Genomic DNA, 19,362 nt, shown 5'->3' with positions numbered 1-19,362 from the left:
ATTTCATCCCTTTCTACCCCGAAATCCTAAGCAAATCAAATATGTAACAGTTTAAGTGACAAAATTATGACTGTTGAGTATCTTGTACTCGAATTATTACCAGTAATGTCTACATAAGCAATCATCTGTTGGCTGTGAACATATGATAAAAAACTGGCCATGTTGTAAAAGTTTTTTATTTTATTATAAGCAGTGAATATGTAAGTTGGTTTTGCAGCTGCCTTGACACCTCTGGACATTGGGGCCATGGTGGAATGTTTGATGCACTGGCCAAACTTTCTTCGACCATTGGTGATGCATATGAAAGGGCTTCTGAACATGGGGATCTGCATCTTGGTGATCTGCATCTTATAAAGCTCGATGGTGAGCACTGATAAAAACTAATTATTTAGGCATACATGGACTGCATACAAGATGCTTCATAATACAAACAAATATACGACAATACTAACCTGCCTATAAAGGGCAATGTTAATTTCTTGAACTTTTTTTGGTAGAAATCATTTCAATTATTATATAGGACTGTCTCTTTCAATGTCATCGCCACACTACCAACTACTAAAACTATTTCTTCTTGGGGATGTTATTACTTATTGCCATTTTCCACATTTTTTTTTTGCAAATATAATCTGTGTCTCTTATTCTTTATGTTGTCATAACTCCATTAAGGTGTTTGAGGTGTCATTTTCATTAATGAACAATTGACCTCAGAAATAACTAATGCTTGTCTTCCGACTAGGTGTTATCTTTCTGTCTTCTGGAGTATACTGTATCTATCATTAATGGGTATCCTCTGAAAGGTGCGGTGGGGCTTATTTGTGTTACTGCCAGTTAGATTATGAATTAAGTGACGAGTATTATATTAAAAATTGGGACATTAACCAATAGACCACATTTAATTGATGTGTCTAGATTAGTGGTATGTTTAGCTGGGAATATTTTGGGGGAAAATTGCATTTTTTTAAGCTCTCTCCAAATTCAATTATGAACTGTTTTTAACAAAAAATAAGCTAAAATGGATTAGCTTATTTCTATTCAAAACAGCTTTTAGTAAACATTACTGAGCTTCTCTTGCCTGTGTTTAATCTCTGACACGTGAATATATGGTTGATGCCTCATTTTGTGCCCTAGTAGTTGTTGATGGATGTGATGAACAAAATATGGAAGGAAATGCTCCCAAAATGGTTGCTTTAGCTGTGGTTCAATCTTATAATCCAAGGCGCAAAGTCCCTCGCAGTGAAATCTCACTTCCCCACTTGGAAAGCTGCTTATCAAAGGCCGCGTTCTCAGCTGCTCAAAATTCTGGTAACATGTTCCACAATTATTTAATTTGATTTTTTTATCTTCCATTTCCTTTGTTAATTTATCATTTTGCTATTTTCTTTGCACATTGCTTACATCCGTGGCTGGGGATTGTGCACATGTATGCGCTGATATTTTACTTTTTTAATTCTAAAGCATATTGCTGCAAGTGAAGTTGAGGCGTCATAGGCATTTAAATACTGAATTGTTTTGTTACTTCATCTTTATCTTGCATATTTACTACCATGTATTATATCAGCCGTATAAGCAAAAGAGAAAAGCTAGGAAATTTTTCTGCAGAAGTGTCAAAAATTCAAAATGTAGGGTAATCTCTATATTTCTCGTTATTGTTAAGAATATTGTAAGGCAAACCCAATTGCTATAGCTTGCGTTGCATTTAGCTGCTGCTGCTTTCTTTTTTTGTCCAGTTGAGAGGTTGTACATGGAATTTACTAAGTTGAAGGGGTGTTCATGCATTTTACCCTTTCTATTTATGAATTGGAAAGCATTTTCTTGAAAAGCATAGAAAATATTTCCAAGTATTAATGCATTAAATATTGGTGAGATTCTTAGGACACCGTGGATGGGTCATTCAGCTATAAGTTCTTGTTGCAAAGTACTTAAATCCATATATGATTATTAAATGATTAAATATGTATATCATTGTTATGACGAGTTGACATCTGATCATTCTGCAAAGCATCAATACACATGCCGCGAATTGGTTATCAAGAGGGATCTGATCGTTCCGAGTGGTATACGATAGAACGGCTACTGAGAAAATATGCTTCCATTTATAACATCAATATATATGTGTAATGCTCTCCTCTCTCTCGTCGTCAGATTCTTGAACAGATTTGGATACACCATTGCATAACTAATCTTCGAATTCTTTCAGATATTATTATCGAAGAGCACATTAAGTCTTCAGGCTTACTAAACTTCCTTGACTCTAGGATGGTTCTGGCAGATACAATATTGAAGTGCTGTTTTAGTTCTTGGTTATGCATCCATGCATGTATGTGTATCACAAAATCATTTTACCCACGTGAAACAGCTTTAATAATTTGCAAATTCTTGTAAGTTTATATTGGAGATTAAAAAAATATATTAATATATATTTATATTTTACATGTACGTCTTTCTTGCTATTATTCAAACAAAATTGTAATTAGACTTGACAGATTTGTGTCAATCACCATTACAATATGTCAATATTCTACTAATGGATTGAAGATTAGTTTCATTATTGGGATTTACTCCTAGAACTGGCATAACCTCAAGAATTGGATGTACTCCTTTATGTTTATTTTTTTATGAATTTTGTTAATGGTTTGGTTTAATTAATAAATAAAATTGCTTCTTGATGCCTTGAATACTCGACTGCATGCGTTTAAATCCTATTTAACGGTCTCTTAGGCATGAATTTTTGTAGCCGCCATGTAAGTTCAAATTTATTTAGGGCCCTTAAAATTGAAGGAAGAATTATGAATATATACTTAAGCCGAATATTTAGAAATTATTTGATATTTTATTAGAATTTTTAGTGAGCATTTGATGACATTAAAATTAAAAAATTATGGATCTTGGGACTGTCATTGGCTCGAAGGAATATGGGAGGGCGAAGCTAAGAAAGATCTTAAAATTTTCTTATAAAATAAAACAGAAATTAAAATTAGATTTATTTAGATTAATACTTTAATTCTTTAATAAAATATGATTAATATTTTACATTGTAATAATAAAGTTTGATTTAGGATTAAGATTTTAGTTCCCTAAATCGACCCAGATGAGGGAAAAATTAATTATATAATAAAGGCTATTAATTAAAGTAAATTAGGATCAGTTATGAAGATTAATCATAAAATAACATTAAATAATCAAATAAATTATAAATAAAATAGTTGTAATTAAAATAAATATAATATTTTGAAAATATCAGAAAAAATATACCAAAATTTTAGAAGAAAAACATTATTTTAGAGCTAAATTAAATAACAAAAAATATATCAATATTTGTCATCACCAAGGCATTATTTGTGATAGTTCCACATGCTTTTACTGTACTTATACATTATTACTATATTTTATTTTATATTTATGTGAAATATTTCAATGATATATATTTTTTATAATATTGTAGATAAGTTAACTGCTATTGGATTCTCGTACTAATCATGAACTTAAATTTCATATCCTAATTTATTAGTTTGTTGTTATGTAAATTATTGTATAAAATATAAAATACACAGTAAAGAAACAGTAAATATTGATTATTCTCTTATAGAGATTTATATTTAGTTTGTTTTAACCATTAGAGTGAGTTTAGGAAAAAAAATATTTATATACTATGTAGTTATGACTATTTAGATATTGTATCTTTTGCGATGACAACTAAATCAAGTTTTATATTTTAACATATTTTTGTATTTATAGGTTATGGTGTTTTTATAATATAAATTTTATACACTGTTATATGATACACTGTTATATGACATATAATTACTAATTTTATTTTTGTTACCCAAAAAAATGTCTACATATTTCGGGTAAATTCTTTTAGTTTATTTAAATAGCATTACAACTTCACAGTGATATAACTATTTACCAATTTGATTTAAATATATATATATATATATATATATATATATATATATATTTGTATTTAAAGTTTTTTGTTTGATATTTTATTTTAATTATAAGCTCTACTATAACATGTAGTCTGTTTTTTTTTTTTTATTAAATTTTCATTTATTTCATTTATATGTTTCTTGGTCTTTTGAATTCACACTTTTTAAAATTTTTGTATAATTTTGTAATCTTTTTAATTATTAAAAAATACTATAAAATTATCTTAATATTTTATAGTTTATAAAAATGTTATAATATGTTAAACAGATAAAACTAATGTATAAATTATCATAATAGTCAAAATTATAACATATTTTGATAATAATTTAATTAATTAAAATATCAAATTTATTATAAATATTTTTTTTATAAATTTATGAATATAAAAGAATAAAATAAAAATATTTATCTTCAAACTATTTTATTTTCATATGAAAATTAAAGTATTAAAAAATTATTTGATTTCACATTTTTTAACAAGACTATTAATTTAGAGAGCATATTCTGAGCCAATTTCTTTATCAGGTTTTGTAAACAACTTATTTTTGTCAATCAATTGTGTACATTATGTTGTGGGCTCTTCTTGGAGATTTCAATGAAATTATAAGGTTGCCAAAAATTTGTGGAGGTTCTTTTAACAACAGTAGAGTTAAAACATTTGTGTAATTGGTTTCTGACTGTAATGTATTAGATATTATCTCCGTGGATAATAAGTATAGTTGGGTTAGGAGATACGAGGGTCATATAACAGTTAAGAAACTGGAACAAGAATGCTAGTAACTTATTTGTTAATATATATTTTTAATATACTTTTAATTATTGATTAAAATTTATTAAAAATTATAAAAATATAAAAGAAAAACATTAATTTAAAAATTAAAAAAGTTAGACTTACATAATTTTTGCAGTTTTAAATAAATTTTAACTAATAATTGTGTGTTTAAAAAAACGTGTTATAAAATGGGTTGCTATCATTTGGTGAACTGAGTTCTTAGAAACTTTTGTGGCAAACTAGTCTTGAGTCTACTGAGATCTTTTCCTTATGCTTCTTTGACGTGAGGTGAATATGAGTAAGAACAAAACTTTTTAATTCCAAAAGGTAACCTTGTATAGGATGTTTTACGTAAGAGCAATCATAGAGTAGTCAATGGTCTTATTGTTATTCGATAGGATACCATTACGTTCATCAAAGAGGTTTTCAAGAACAATTTTTCAAAGGAAACGCCAAATTGAGGCTAGTCAAAACGTCTTATCATATTTGAAAAGTCCCTTCAACAAGATTATAATGATGTCCTTCAGGAGCAGTTGTTATGGTTCCAAAATTCTAGAGAAAAGTGAATAAATTTGGGAATAGAAACAGTAAGTTCTTCCACATTTAAACACTAGTCAAGAGCAAGAATAATAAGTTGCATGGTCTCTTTTTAGATGAAGAGATCCTTAAAGTCGAAGCTCTTCAATTTTACAAGAACTTGTTTTCAACCAATACTTTAGTCAATTTAATAAATTGTTGCTTAATCATATCCCTAAGCTAAAAGAAGATGGAGATACTATCTTATTAGCCTTGGTATCGAGAGACAAAATTAGACATGTAGCTATAGGCATGTAGTTCATCAAGGCACCTAGCCTAGACAAGTTTCAACCCTTCTTCTTTAAACAATATTGACATTTGGTTGGAAACGACTTGAGGTATATGGTGAGTGGGGCTTTTAATAGGAATTTTGTTGAACTAAGCTAATTGGAAACTATCATAGTGTTGATTTTCAAAGTAGATAACTCTATGCACTTGAAGGACTTAGGACTTAAGACTAATTACCCTGTGTAATATGGTTTATAAGATTGTTACAAAGGTCCTTATAAATAGACTAGGACCTTTACTTGACAAATTTATTAGACTAGTCTTGGGCAGGTTCTACCAAGGCCAGAGACTTTGGAGAATGTCATTCTAGCCCAAGACATGATGCATTATATAAGGAAGATGAAAAGAAAGAAAGTGGTAATAGCTTTGAAGATATTCCTTGATAAGTTGTAGGTTGCATCAATTGAAAATTCTTTCAATCTATCCTTTAGATTTTCCTCAACGTCATTAGTTTTATCAAATTGGGAGTTTGTTCCTCTGTCATCTTCGCACTGTGAATTTCATTTAAGCTTCATGATTTCACTCTTAACGAGGAGTTTTATCAAGGAGATCCCTTATTGTCATATTTATTTGTTTTATGCATGAAAAAAATTCTCATCTCTATTTTACTTGTGAATAATTGTAGTTGTCTCTTAATTCATATTTCTAGGGAGGCATAGGTCTTTCTCATCTTTATATATATATATATATATATATATATATATGATGTCTTGCTTTTTTTAGGCCTTCTAATACTAAAATCAAACAAATAGTTGATAGGTTAGATGACTTTTGTGTTCCAGTTGGCTTGAAAGTAAACTTTGAAAGATCTAGATTTATACTTAAACATTGTTACTAACCATCAACATGTAAAACTTTCTAATATTTTGGGTGTTTGATAAATTTATAACCTATTTTATTTTTATAATTGGTGTTTTATCACTTAAAAAAACTAAGTTTCTCTTGTTTTTGTTGTAGGAAGTGATTACGATGCAACTTGATGAAAGCGAGCTAAATTATGAAAAAAAGTTGCATAAAAGGACAAAAATTGGATGTAATTGGTAAATGATATAAGATGTATGCGCCCCTGCTTAAATCAACATGACCATGCCAACATTAGCACACTTTATGTTGAATAAAATTGTCTTTATTTAAGGCATGCTAAAAAACTCTCTGTCTAGGCCCTAATTAGGAAGCATGACTATTACTCAAGTGTTGAGAACTCTTTATTAAAGGCGTACTCAATAGAAGCATCCTTGTACTTGACATTTGCAACATCAAATAAAATAAAATTTTAGAGTTTTTAAAAGATATATTCTTTCTTTTGAATTACTTGTGGTGACTTCATTTCTCTCTTTCTCTTCATGCCTCATCCACATCAAAGCTCTTGTCCAAAATTCCTCTACTTTCATCATCAACATCATCTCCTTCTCCATTCTCCATTATGAGTATTACCACAATATCTCAAAGCGGCGATGTTCCTTATCACAGAGTGGTATTATCCAAGAGCAAATTAGTCACAAAGTTTCTTCTTTTTTTTTTCATTTTTATTTAGTATTATGGATTTTTTTTGTTTAGTTTCTCCTTCTTTGAATGTTATAACTATGTGTAACTAAACATTTCTTGCTCTAGAGCTTATATGGATACTTGTGATGTAATAACCCTTATTGAACCCTAATTTGATCTATGATATTCATGTTATGTGTTAATTATAATTGTCTCTTTGATGTTATTGTTATTATTGAATTGGCCGCTAAAGGGTAAATATTTGTTAATCAATTGATAAGCAATCATCCCATTAATTTGGGTGTAGGAATTAAAAGGATCAATTTATCACTTAGACTTCCAATCAATTAATTAGATTTAACATGTCTGATGAATCTTAATGCTCTTGTTTACTTGTTAGTTATTATCTATGATCATTAGGATAACATTTAGATAAGAAGATTATCATTATTCTATGATAATTAGATAGTAGTAATAATTAATTAGATGATTGATAATTAGACTAACACAAAAGCTTACAATTGAATCACTTACATTTAGATAGTTACAAGAGAAAACTGAAGCCCTGAACTTTAATCCTTATAAATCTTCTCTGTGATTTCTCCACAGTTAGTTTTCTTATAACTTCATTTAATTTCTATTATTTTAATCCAAATATTCTTAACTATTTCATCGCTTAACATTCAAGCATCATTCATAATAAATGTGTAACACCTTAAATTTAATTTCAATTAAATAATAATTTTACAAATCAAATAACCAAATTTTCATAAAAGATTTTGAAATAAGTGAAGAGTTACAATTAATATTAAATAACTGCTACAGGACTAGTTCAATTACAACAATTTTAAAATAAAATCTAAGTCCTATAGTAGTCCATCCGTCCCTTCACTGAGTTCGGTGCTGATCGTTTTGATTACCTGAAAAATGAATATAAGGTTGAGTACTCTACACTCCCCAAAAACACACAATCAACGTAGAGTCTCACCTCCAGAACATTTTCAATACATTAAACAAACACAATCACAAGCAGCATTTCACATCGATAAGTACAATACATAAACCCATACATATGCACGCCAGCCACACTCACTGTGGCACTGTGATCACAGATTTACACCATGAATGGTCGCTGATAAACCCCGCCTCACGGATACCACGTGGGCAGGCACGGGTCGCTCAACAAAGATAATAGTCAAAGGTCTAGTCAGGAAGAAAGTGTGTGGCCTGTGGTGCACCCATTCCGCAGTCGGTGTCACCACCACTCCCTCTTCCCCAAGGTATTTCTACCGTCTTCATCTCCCACATTCCCAATGTATCGCTGAACCATTCACAGCACATTACAACGGCACTAACACGCCCATTCACACATATTTCATTCACGCATGAAATAGTCATGCTTACACATGGCACATAGCCCACATTCATTCCACATTACACGGCACATAGCCCACATTTATTCACAATATCATTAATACACCAATCAATGGTATTTCATCATACACAATCACCCTCACGGGTCCAGTTATCTATCACACATCACATTGCATATACTCCAAATCCATCAATTTAGGATCAACACACATATTCACATATCACGGCACATGACCCACATTACATTTCTCAACAATTTCCTACCCACTAACTCAGCCACAACACAATATTCAACAGAATATCAACAATTCACGCACAAAAGAGTAGGATAGAGTTCTCCCTTACCTTCGATTGAAGACCCACACGCTAAATTCACCAAGAAGTGCTCTCCCTCACGGATTTCGTCCTAAACACATGGAGAAACTCCATGAGAATCCAAAGAAACCACAAAAACAGAGAAAGGGAATGAAAAATCGAAACCCTAACCATCAAAACTCACCTCTAAGCGTCCCCCACACGAATTCAACCTTCAATCAAGCTCTCGAACGCCTTTGGAGGCAATTAATCGGTGGAATAGGGTTTTAGGTCGAGAGGATTGAAGAGATTTGAGAGGGAATTTGAGAAATGAATCTCAAATCCCTAAACTCCATTTTAAAACCTCTCAGATCGCGATACTCTCGCTACAGCGAGAAATTCTCGCTGCAACGACGCCCTCTGTCTCCACAGCAAAAATCTCAGACGACATTGCATCCTGGTTTCTGCACCATCTCGTTATAGCGAGACTGCACCCAGAAATGCACTCCAAACTATTGCTTTGTTGCTACAGCGAGATGTTTCTTGCTACAGCGAGAAGGCGACAATTCTGGTTCTCCCTCTCAGGGCCCTCTCGCTACAGCGAGAACAGCCCAGTATCACGTCTTGCACTTAGCTCTTCTCAGCCCTATCCAGTTATGCATACACATATATATTCACAACATATATCTAAAAATACACACCTCTATATACTTAATATACATACACATCATTATCAAGTAAATCAATACACGTATATATATATATATATATATATATATATATATATATATATATATATATATATAACAATAATTAATATTACCAAAATTCGGGACGTTACAAAATACTTTTGAGTAGGGATGGAAATAGGTTAGGCCGTCCAATAAGAGCCTACGACCTAGTCTTTTTAAAGTCTAGTCCGACTTAACCTATTTAATTAATAGCTTTTTAAAAAGCTTAATTAGTTAAATAGGTTAGACTTGAACTTAAAAAAAAAGCCTATTAGGCCTATTAGAATAGTCTATTTAAATTTCATAAAATTTATAATAATATATTAAATAATTTATATAAAATTATAATATAATAATATATTAAATCTCAACTGTGGCATTAGAGTCTATGTTTAGTGCTGGAGGTAGAGTTATTGATGAATATCGCTCTCGTTTGAATAGGAGTCTATTGAAACATTAATTTGTGGTGGAAATTGGCTTCATCACAAGTATAATTTGGTGAGAAAATCAAAGGTAATAACTTCTAAAAGTATTTTTAAAAAATATTTGTAACCATTATTTTAAAGTATTCTTATTCAAATAATATTTTTCTTTATTTTGAAGGTTGATGAACAATATGAAGAGATCTCCTTGAAAATCTGATGACATATTTGTTGCTTCTTATTTACTATGAAAAAAATATTGTTATTTGTATATTTTAGATTTATGTTTGTTGCTTTTACTAATTTTAGGTCTAAAACTTATTTAGTTATATTGTGTTTGTTGATTTAATGTGTAAAACTTTATGCTACTGGATTTGTTTAATAATTTATAAATTGATATTCATTTTATTGTATTTTTAATATGTGTAACGATTTACTTATTTAAATTAAATATGTGGTTTGAAAGTGATAAATAAGAATATGTAATTTTATTGTACATATTCAAGATGTTGAATCATTTTTTTAATAGTTTATTTAGATATAATCCTTATGACTTTTAAAAAGATATACTCATTTAGATAGTTCAATAATAATCTATTTATATGAAAGCTTAATGACCTACTGAATGTTTTAATATGAATTAGGCCATTAAAAAGGCTATAAGCCAAATCAGACTTTTAAAAAGGCCAGACTATGCTTAATAAAAAGCCTATGACAAGTAATAAGCTAGGCTTAGGCTTCAAAATTATTAAACAGATCAGGCCTTTTTATACAAAGCTTAGCCTAGCCTAGCCTAACCTATTTTCATCCCTATTTGTGAGTATAGTTTCTATGGAAATGAGAGTGAGAGATTTAAAATATTTCCTTTTATACAAAGCTTAGCTTAGCCCAGCCTAACCAATTTTATGAGTGCATATAGCTTAGGGAAGTACTTTTCTATTTTCCTAATGAACTAGTAAAAAAAAAAAAATTTCAACTATGTATTGAAGAAAATTTAAAATAAAATGGCTTCTTGGAATTATTACTTCTTAAACAAAGTTGAAATGGCTTGCTTAACAAAATCAATGTTGTCTATTGTTCTAATTTATAACAATTTTTTTTACTCTCTTAAGTTGTTTATGATGACACATGTTTAAGAATGGGGAAAGATGTTGTTGGAACCAAGTTAATTGCAATACAATTACTCAAAGTGACCAAGGCTTATGAGATACCAAGAAGATGAAATTGCCTTTCTATGCAAATTGGTGTAGAAATTATTGCATGACAAAGATAAATTATAAATCTCTACCTTACTTATAAGTATTTTAAGGACCATTCAATCCATTCTATCTCTATGAATAATTAATTCATCGTATTGTAGAAATGCAAGACAATTAATCCCCTCGCTGCAGCGAGAATATCTCGTTGTAGCGAGAGTGTCGCGACCAGAAAGGATTTAAAGGGGGTTAGGGTTCGGGGAGAGTTATTTCTCCATCTCCCTTTGAAATTCCTTTGATCCTCTCGTTCCCAAAGCCCTATTCCACCGATTAATTGCCTCAAAATTTGTTCAGGAGCTTGATTGAAGGTTAAATCTGTGTGGGGAACGCTTGAAGGTAAGTGTTAATGGTTAAGGTTTTGGTTTTTCATCCCCTTTCTCTGTTTTCGTAGTTTCCCTGGGTTCTCATAGAGTTTCTCCATGTGTTTAGGACAAAATCTATGAGGGGGAGCACTTCTGGGTGGATTTAGCATGTGGGACGTCAATCCAAGGTAAGGGAGGACTCTATCCTACTGTTTTATGCATAAATTATTGTTATTTTGCTGAATATTGTGTTGTGGCTGAGTTAGTGGGTAGGAAATTGCTGAGAAATGTAATGTGGGCCATGTGCCGTGATATGTGTTGATCCGAAATTGATGACTGTGGATTGTATGTAAATGTTGTGTGATAGAATGAGTATGGGCACTTGTGCCGTATATTTGAATGAATATTGTGAAAATGTGAGCCCAAGGGCTGTGTAATGTGAACGATAATTGCGGGCTGTGTGCCATGTGTAAGCATGATTACTGCATGCATGAATGGAATATGTGTGAATAGGCATGTTAGCGTTGTTGTAATATGTTGTGAATGGTTCAGTGATACACTAGGGATGGGGGAGATGAGGACGGTAGAAATACCTTAGGAAAGAGAGAGTGGTGGTGACACCAAGTGCGGAACAGGTGCACCACAGACCACACACTCTCTTCCTGACTAGACCTCTAACCGCTATCTTTACTGAGCAACCCGTGACTGCCCACGTGGTATCTGTGAGGCGGGGGTAACCGGTGATCATTCATGATGTAAATCTGTGATCACAGTGCCATAGTGAGTATGGTTGGTGTGTGTGTGTATGCACGAGTTTTGTGTACTGTACCTATGGATATGGAATGCTGCCTGTGATAATGTTTGTTTAATGTATTAGAAATGTGCTAGAGGTGAGACTCTACGTTGATTGTGTGTTTTTGGGTACTGTAGAGTACTCACTCTTATATTCATTTTTCAGGTAATCAAGACGATCAGCACCGGACTCAGTGAAAGGGTGGATGGAACTGGTATAGGACTTAGGATATTATTTTGGAAAACCGTTGTATTTGAATAAGTCTTATAGTAACCGTTTGATATAATTTGTAACCCCTTCCTTTATTTGAAATGGTTAATGAAACTTGAATTAAAAATGAAAATTTTATTATCTCAAAAATTTGTGAAATTTCTTATTTATGGAAATTAAATTTAAGGTGTTACAATTTTGGTATCAAAGCAATTCATCCAAATCGGACTGGGGTATCGGGCTGAAGCGTCCAAGATAAGTGTTGATTATTTTGTTTGCCTGAATTATAATGTATAAATTGACCTAATGTGCTAGAATGTGATTGTTGACTTGTTGTATCTAGATTGAATATGTTTGGTAGAGGTAGAGGGGCTAGAGGCACCAATGACCTCATGGAACGCATGGCTCAGATTCTGAAAGCCATGGTGCACAATCAAGGTGGAGAGCCGGCTGAGTATAGAGGGTTATCTGCCTTCACTAGGCATGATCCTCCTAAGTTTGAGAGTGGATTCAACCCCGAAGGAGCATAACGGTGGGTGGCCGATGTGGAGAAGATCTTCAATGCAATGGGGTGCCGAGAGGAGAACAAGGTTGCATATGCCACCTATCTGCTGTGTGGGGAGGCTGAGGACTGGTGGAGGTTTGCCAGTCAGACCTTGCCACAAGAAGATGGCTATATCTAGTGGGAAACATTCAAGACCATCTTCCTAGGGAACTACTTTCCCCAGGACCTAAGGAAGCAAAAAGCTAGGGAGTTCCTTGAGCTGAAGCAAGGAAACATGACCGTGGGGGAGTATGCAGCTAAGTTCCAAGAGTTGATGAACTACCTTCCTTAGTGTGTGTGATGTTTGCAAATTAAATCTAATTAAGGGATTTTAAAATAATTATAAGTATTTTAAAATTCTCTCTTAAAAATCAAACACGGATTTAGAGAGAATTTATTTTAATAAAATAATATAAATACTTTTGTCTCAAAACTTCTTTAACCAAAATCATAAAATTTTGTAAAATACATTGAATTACTTTTGAAAAAGAGAGAATCTCCTTACATACATGAACATCTTGTTCTAATTTATTTCATTTGTTCTAATTTATTGTTGTTGCTCCCATCAGTCAAATAAAACAAATCATTTCTATAGGAACAACCAATTACAAAATTTTAGTATCTCTCCCTTAACTTAAAATTGTTCTATTTCGTCTGGTATTTCGTAGAGATAAATGATACGTGGATATAGTAGATAATTTTATTTTTTTTCCTACTATTCAAACCAATATTCAATTAAACTAATAAAAGAGACCCTCGAAAAACTAAATATAAATACTAGTGTGTTCCCTAATAATGCTAATGGCTGCTCACTCTATTTGAAATAGAGTACATAATAGTACCTTCTCTATAAAGAGAAAGGGTGAAATTAATTCTATCTAGGAGAACTTATGAGTGAAATCTGAATACATTAGGTTGCACAAAAAATTATTAAACATCCATTCAAAGTCCAAAAAAGGTCTTAATGTTAGATTATTTTAATAATCTTATTATAGTGGCCTATGTAGCTTATAGCATGACTCTAATTAATGATTTAATGTGATGGTGGTTAAATATAAAATATAGAGTCATTGAGGGTATAATTGTAAATACAATTATAAGGAAACCCTTCCTTCTCCCTTCATATAAATTAAAGAGCGGTTACCAAATAGGGGTTATGACATTCCCTATTTTTCATTTTCACGGTCTCTGAGTGAGTTCACGGTAAACGCAAGAAAGGAACTTTTTCTCAACCATCCAAGAGGAGCTGAAAGAGGAAGGAAGAGTTGGGGAAAATACCAAAGGATCAACGACACCAACGAGAGAGGTAACATCAAGGAATAATAGATTCAGGTTAGTGCTCTCTAAACCCTTCATTGTATGAGAACCATATATTGTGTTGTGAGAGCAACGTAATTCAAGATCATAAGGGGAAAAGGTAATTTCATAATAGTCATTGCATAATGGAAATTACATAATGGATTAAAGAAAATTCTAACAGTTGGTATCAGAGTTAGGTTGTAAATTTCGTTGATTCTCCATAAGAGATTGGTTCTCCATTAAAGTTTCCCCAAATTACATGAACCCTAGATATATTATATGATGGATTGACATAATTTTGATGTTAAATAATTGTTTTGGATTCAATAATTGAAAACCTTGAGGTTTTGGAAGCTAGAAACATTGGATTTTGAATCTGTAATATGAGCAGGGCCACACATCAGGAACAAGCACGACGATGCTTCAACGAAGCACGACCTTGCATAATGGAAGCACGACCTTGCATATTGTAAGCACGACCATGCTTCAGGAATCAGAAATGAGCATGGTCTTGCTTCATCGAAACACGACCATGCATTAAGTAAAAGCACAGCTGTGCATAGGAATTTTACAGCAGAATAAGGAATATAATTCATAAAATATATAGATAATTTTAGAATTACATCAAAGTGAATTTTACTCACCAAAGTGATTAAATTCTCAAGTTAATTAATTCTAAATTACATTATCATAATGAGAACTTCATAATTTAGTGCTTAATTTTAAGGGTAGCTTGTTACTCACCAAAGTGGCCTAGTTTTAAAAGTTCTTTAAGCATTTAATTGTGTGTTATAAATTGTTTGATGCTATATGGAAACAAAGAGTGAACAATTTAGCTTATTAATTATAACGCTAGGAGATCGCCCAAAGGTGGATCATTGCATATGATTAATGACATTAAGGAGACATGTAAGCACTTCATAATATGTTTGTATATCCAAAGATGACTTGTATATTGGTTTGAGTGACTGGTTGTCAATTAAAGTTGTTTATTAGCATCATTATAGATAAATTATGTATTTAGGCGTTACCCAAAGGTAAACTTATATGCATAATTGATAATGGTTAGCTGTCTGAATCTATTAAGTTTATTCAAAGCATAAATGTTGAAGCATGTATTAAATGGATTCAGTCTCTATGAATACGTATGGCATGAGCAATGGCGTAGTCAAGTTCAATGGGCTTAATTATGATGATTGGGCTGAACAAGTTTGATTCCAGCTAGGTTTTATGAACTTAGACCTAGCAATCATTATGGAACAAGAGCCTGCAGCCATTACAGAGACCAGTACTGAAGAGGAAAGGACTCTTCGTAAGGCTTGGGAAAGGTCGAATAGGCTGAGCTTGAGCTTGCTGAAGATGACTATGGTTGAAAATGTGAAACCATCAATGCCGAAGACTGAAAATGCTAGGGAATTTATGGCAAAGGTAAAAGAGTATGCACAATCGGACATTACTGACAAGTTCATTACAGGCACCCTGTTGACTGAGCTAACTACTAAGAAGTTTGATTGGTAACGGCCCATTCATGATCATGTGACTGACATGATCAATCAGCGGAAGAGTTGAAATCAATGGGCATGGAGGTAAAGAAATTCTTTCTAGTACAGTTCATTTTGAACTCACTCCCTTCTGAGTTTGGTCAGTTCTAGGTGAATTACAACACCATTAAGGATAAATGGAACATACAGGAAATGAAGGCCATGCTGGTTCAGGAGAAGGGAGGCTGAGGAAGGTGAAAGAACACTCCGTCCATCTCACATTTCATGAAGGGGCTAGTAGTAGCAAGGCTAAGCCAGGTAAGAAGGACAACAAGGACAAGAAGGATAAGGCCTTATTAAAGGTTCGTGAAGGCCGAATCCAGAAGGGCCAAAGGTGCTTCTTCTGCAAGAAGACTGGTCACTTCAAGAAAGATTGTCCAAAGAGAAAGGTTTGGTTCGAAAGGAAAGGTATATATTATGTTTCAGTATGCTTTGAATCAAATCTTATTAAGGTACCTAAAAATACCTGGTGGTTAGATTCTGGTGCAACTACTCATGTGTCACATGTAATGCAGAGATTTCTTTCGATCCAGCCCATAAGCAAAACTGAAAATTTCTTGTACATGGGAAACATAATGAAGGCACGGATAGAAGGAATAGAGATTTACAGATTGATCTTGCATACTGGTTGCTGCATAGATCTAGAAAAGTGTCTTTATGTTCCTGAATGTGCTAGAAATTTGGTTACTATTGCAAAGTTGGACGAATTTGGTTTTAATTTTAAGATTGGAAACGATACCTTTTCTTTGTATAAACACTCGTACTATTTTGGATCTGGTACATTAATTGATGGTTTATATTGTTTCAATTTTAATGTTAAATTTGCTGAATCTCTGTTTCATGTTGAGAATGTTGTTAGTAGTAATTTGAATGTGCGTAATAAATGCTCTGCTTTCTTGTGGCATCAAAGGTTAGGTCACATATCCAAAGAAAGGATGATAAGGTTAATGAAAAGTAAAATTTTACCTCAGTTATATTTTGTTGACTAGGATGTATGTGTGGATTGTATTAAAGGAAAACAAACCAAACACACATCAAAGAATTCAGCCACAAGAAGCAGTCAACTCTTAGAGTTGATACACATTGATATTTGTGATCCGTTTGACATCCCATCTTGGGGTGGTGAAAGATATTTTATTACCTTTATTGATGATTACTCACGTTATTGTTATCTGTGTGTGTTGCATGAAAAATCAATCAGTGGATGTCTTACAGGTGTTCATTGATGAGGTGGAAAGGCAACTAGATAGAAAGGTAAAGGTTGTGAGGTCAGATAGAGGTAGTGAATATTATGGAAAATCCGATGAAGGACAATGTCCAGTTCCATTTGCAAAACTTTTGGAAAGTCGAGGCATATGTGCACAGTATACTATGTCTGGTACACCACAACAAAATAGTGTGGCTGAAAGGAGGAATCGTACTATCATGGAAATGGTTAGGAGTATGTTAAGTTACAGTTCTGTACCTATGTCTTTGTGGATGTACGCATTAAAGACCGTTGCGTATCTGCTTAATAGAGTTTCTAGTAAGGCAGTTCCAAAGACTCCATATGAACTGTGGATAGGAAAGAAACCCAGTTTAAGACATCTTTATGTCTGAAGTTGTCCAGCAGAAATAAGAGTGTATAATCCACATGAAAAGAAGCTTGATGCTAGAACCATAAGTGGTTATTTCATCGGCTATCTTGAAAAATCAAAGGGGTACATATTCTATTGTCCTAACCATAGTATGAGAATAGTTGAGTCTGAAAATGTAAGGTTCATTGAAAATGGTCAGTTTAGTGGGAGTGGCGAAACACGAAAGGTGGAAATTAAAGAGACACGTGCGGAAACTCCTATAGTTGGTGTCTTTTCTCCAGTTGTCATTTCTCTTGTTGTATCACGGTCACACAACATAAGGAGACAACAAGTTAATGTTCCAAACCCACAAGAACAACATATAGAGGATGAACCAGCTGAAAATGCACAAGTCACAAGTGAGCAAGAGGAAGGTGAACCACAAGAGATAACATTAAGGAGGTCTGTAAGGCAGAAAAGACCAGCTATTTCGAATGACTATGTGGTTTACTCACTTGAGCATGAATGTGACTTGAGTATTGATGAGTATCCAATCTCATTGAAGCAAGCCATGGAATGTTACAATGATGAAAAGTGGTTGAATGTCATGAAAGAAAAGTTAAAATCAATGAGTGACAACAAGGTATGAGATCTAGTTGAGTTGCCTGAAGGTTTAAAATGAGTCAGTTGTAAATGGGTCTTTAAAACTAAACGTGACTCAAAAGGCAACGTTGAGAGATACAAGGCTAGACTTGTTACTAAAGGATACACTCAAAAGGATGACATAGACTATAAAGAGACCTTTTCTCCAGTTTCAAAGAAGGACTCTTTAAGAATTGTTATGGCTTTAGTGGCTCATTATGACTTAGAGCTCCACCAAATGGATGTAAAGACCACCTTTCTGAATGGTGACTTCGAAAAGGAAGTTTATATGGATCAGGCAGATGGCTTCTTGACCGCAGGTAAAGAAAGTATGGTGTGTAAGTTAAAGAAATCAATATATGAGTTGAAACAAGCTTCCAGATAATGGTATCTTAAGTTCAATGATACCATCACGTCATATGGTTTTGTAGAGAATACTGTTGACCGGTGTATCTATATGAAGGTCAGTGGGAGCAAGTTCATCATTTTAGTCCTGTATGTTGATGACATCCTTCTTGCTACTAATGATGTTGGGCTGTTGCATGGTGTAAAGGAATTTCTCTCTAAGAACTTTGAGATGAAAGATATTGGTGAAGCTTCCTATGTGATTGGAATAGAAATATTCTGTAATAGATCACAAGGATTATTAGGATTGTCTTAGAAAGGCTACATCAACAAAGTATTAGAGATATTCAAAATGGAAAAGTGCTCATCAGGGGTAGTTCTAATTCAAAGGGAGACAAGTTTAGTAAAATGCAATGTCTCAAGAATGAGTTGGAGCAGAAAGTAATGGAATCTATTCCCTATGCATCAGTGGTCGAGAGTTTAATGTATGCTCAAACATGCACTCGGCTTGATACCAATTTTGTTGTTGGAATGTTAGGCCAATATTAAAGTAATCCCGGAATGGACCACTGGAAGGCTGCAAAGAAAGTCCTTAGGTATTTACAAGGCACCAAGGACTACATGATTACTTATAGGAGATATAGTTGGAAGTGGTTGGCTACTCGGATTCAGACTATGCTGGATGTGTACACTCAAGAAAATTGACCTTTGGCTATATCTTCTTGTTAACTGGAGGTGCGATTTCATGGAAGAGGGGAAATGAGTCCATTATTGCTACGTATACCATAGAAGCAAAATTTGTGGCATGCTTTGAGGCCACTATTCATGCTTTGTGGCTGCGGAACTTTGTCTTAGGGCTTGGTATTGTTGATAATATAGAAAAGCCACTGAGAATGTACTGTGATAATTCCGCAGCCGTCTTTTTCTCTAAGAATGATAAGTATTCAAATGGAGCAAAGCATATGGACTTAAAATACTTATTAGTGAAAGAAGAAGTGC

General features: G+C 33.0%; 1 protein-coding gene across 6 annotated transcripts in view; it reads left to right on the top strand.

Moving 5' to 3' along the window:
* LOC113849308 (probable helicase CHR10) overlaps nucleotides 1-2,540 on the top strand; it is a 35,145-nt gene extending 32,605 nt beyond the window's left edge. For 3 of the 6 annotated variants that reach the window (XM_027479126.1, XM_027479121.1, XM_027479127.1), the window contains 4 exons: nucleotides 218-363; nucleotides 1,132-1,305; nucleotides 2,003-2,117; nucleotides 2,201-2,234. In XM_027479126.1, coding sequence (XP_027334927.1) covers nucleotides 218-363; nucleotides 1,132-1,305; nucleotides 2,003-2,117; nucleotides 2,201-2,225 — 460 coding nt within the window. In that variant the 3' untranslated portion in view covers nucleotides 2,226-2,234. Of the gene's footprint in view, nucleotides 1-217; nucleotides 364-1,131; nucleotides 1,306-2,002; nucleotides 2,122-2,200 lie in introns of those variants that run through there. The other 3 variants (XM_027479122.1, XM_027479125.1, XM_027479123.1) reach the window with 3 other exon arrangements.
* Nucleotides 2,541-19,362: the final 16,822 nt, after the last annotated feature.

The sequence above is a fragment of the Abrus precatorius genome, unplaced genomic scaffold (assembly GCF_003935025.1).
Source record: "Abrus precatorius isolate BTA unplaced genomic scaffold, Abrus_2018 Scaffold9, whole genome shotgun sequence".
Taxonomy (NCBI): Eukaryota; Viridiplantae; Streptophyta; class Magnoliopsida; order Fabales; family Fabaceae; genus Abrus; species Abrus precatorius.
The sequence above is the reverse complement of the archived record's forward strand: the minus strand, read 5'-3'. Positions and strand labels throughout refer to the sequence as shown.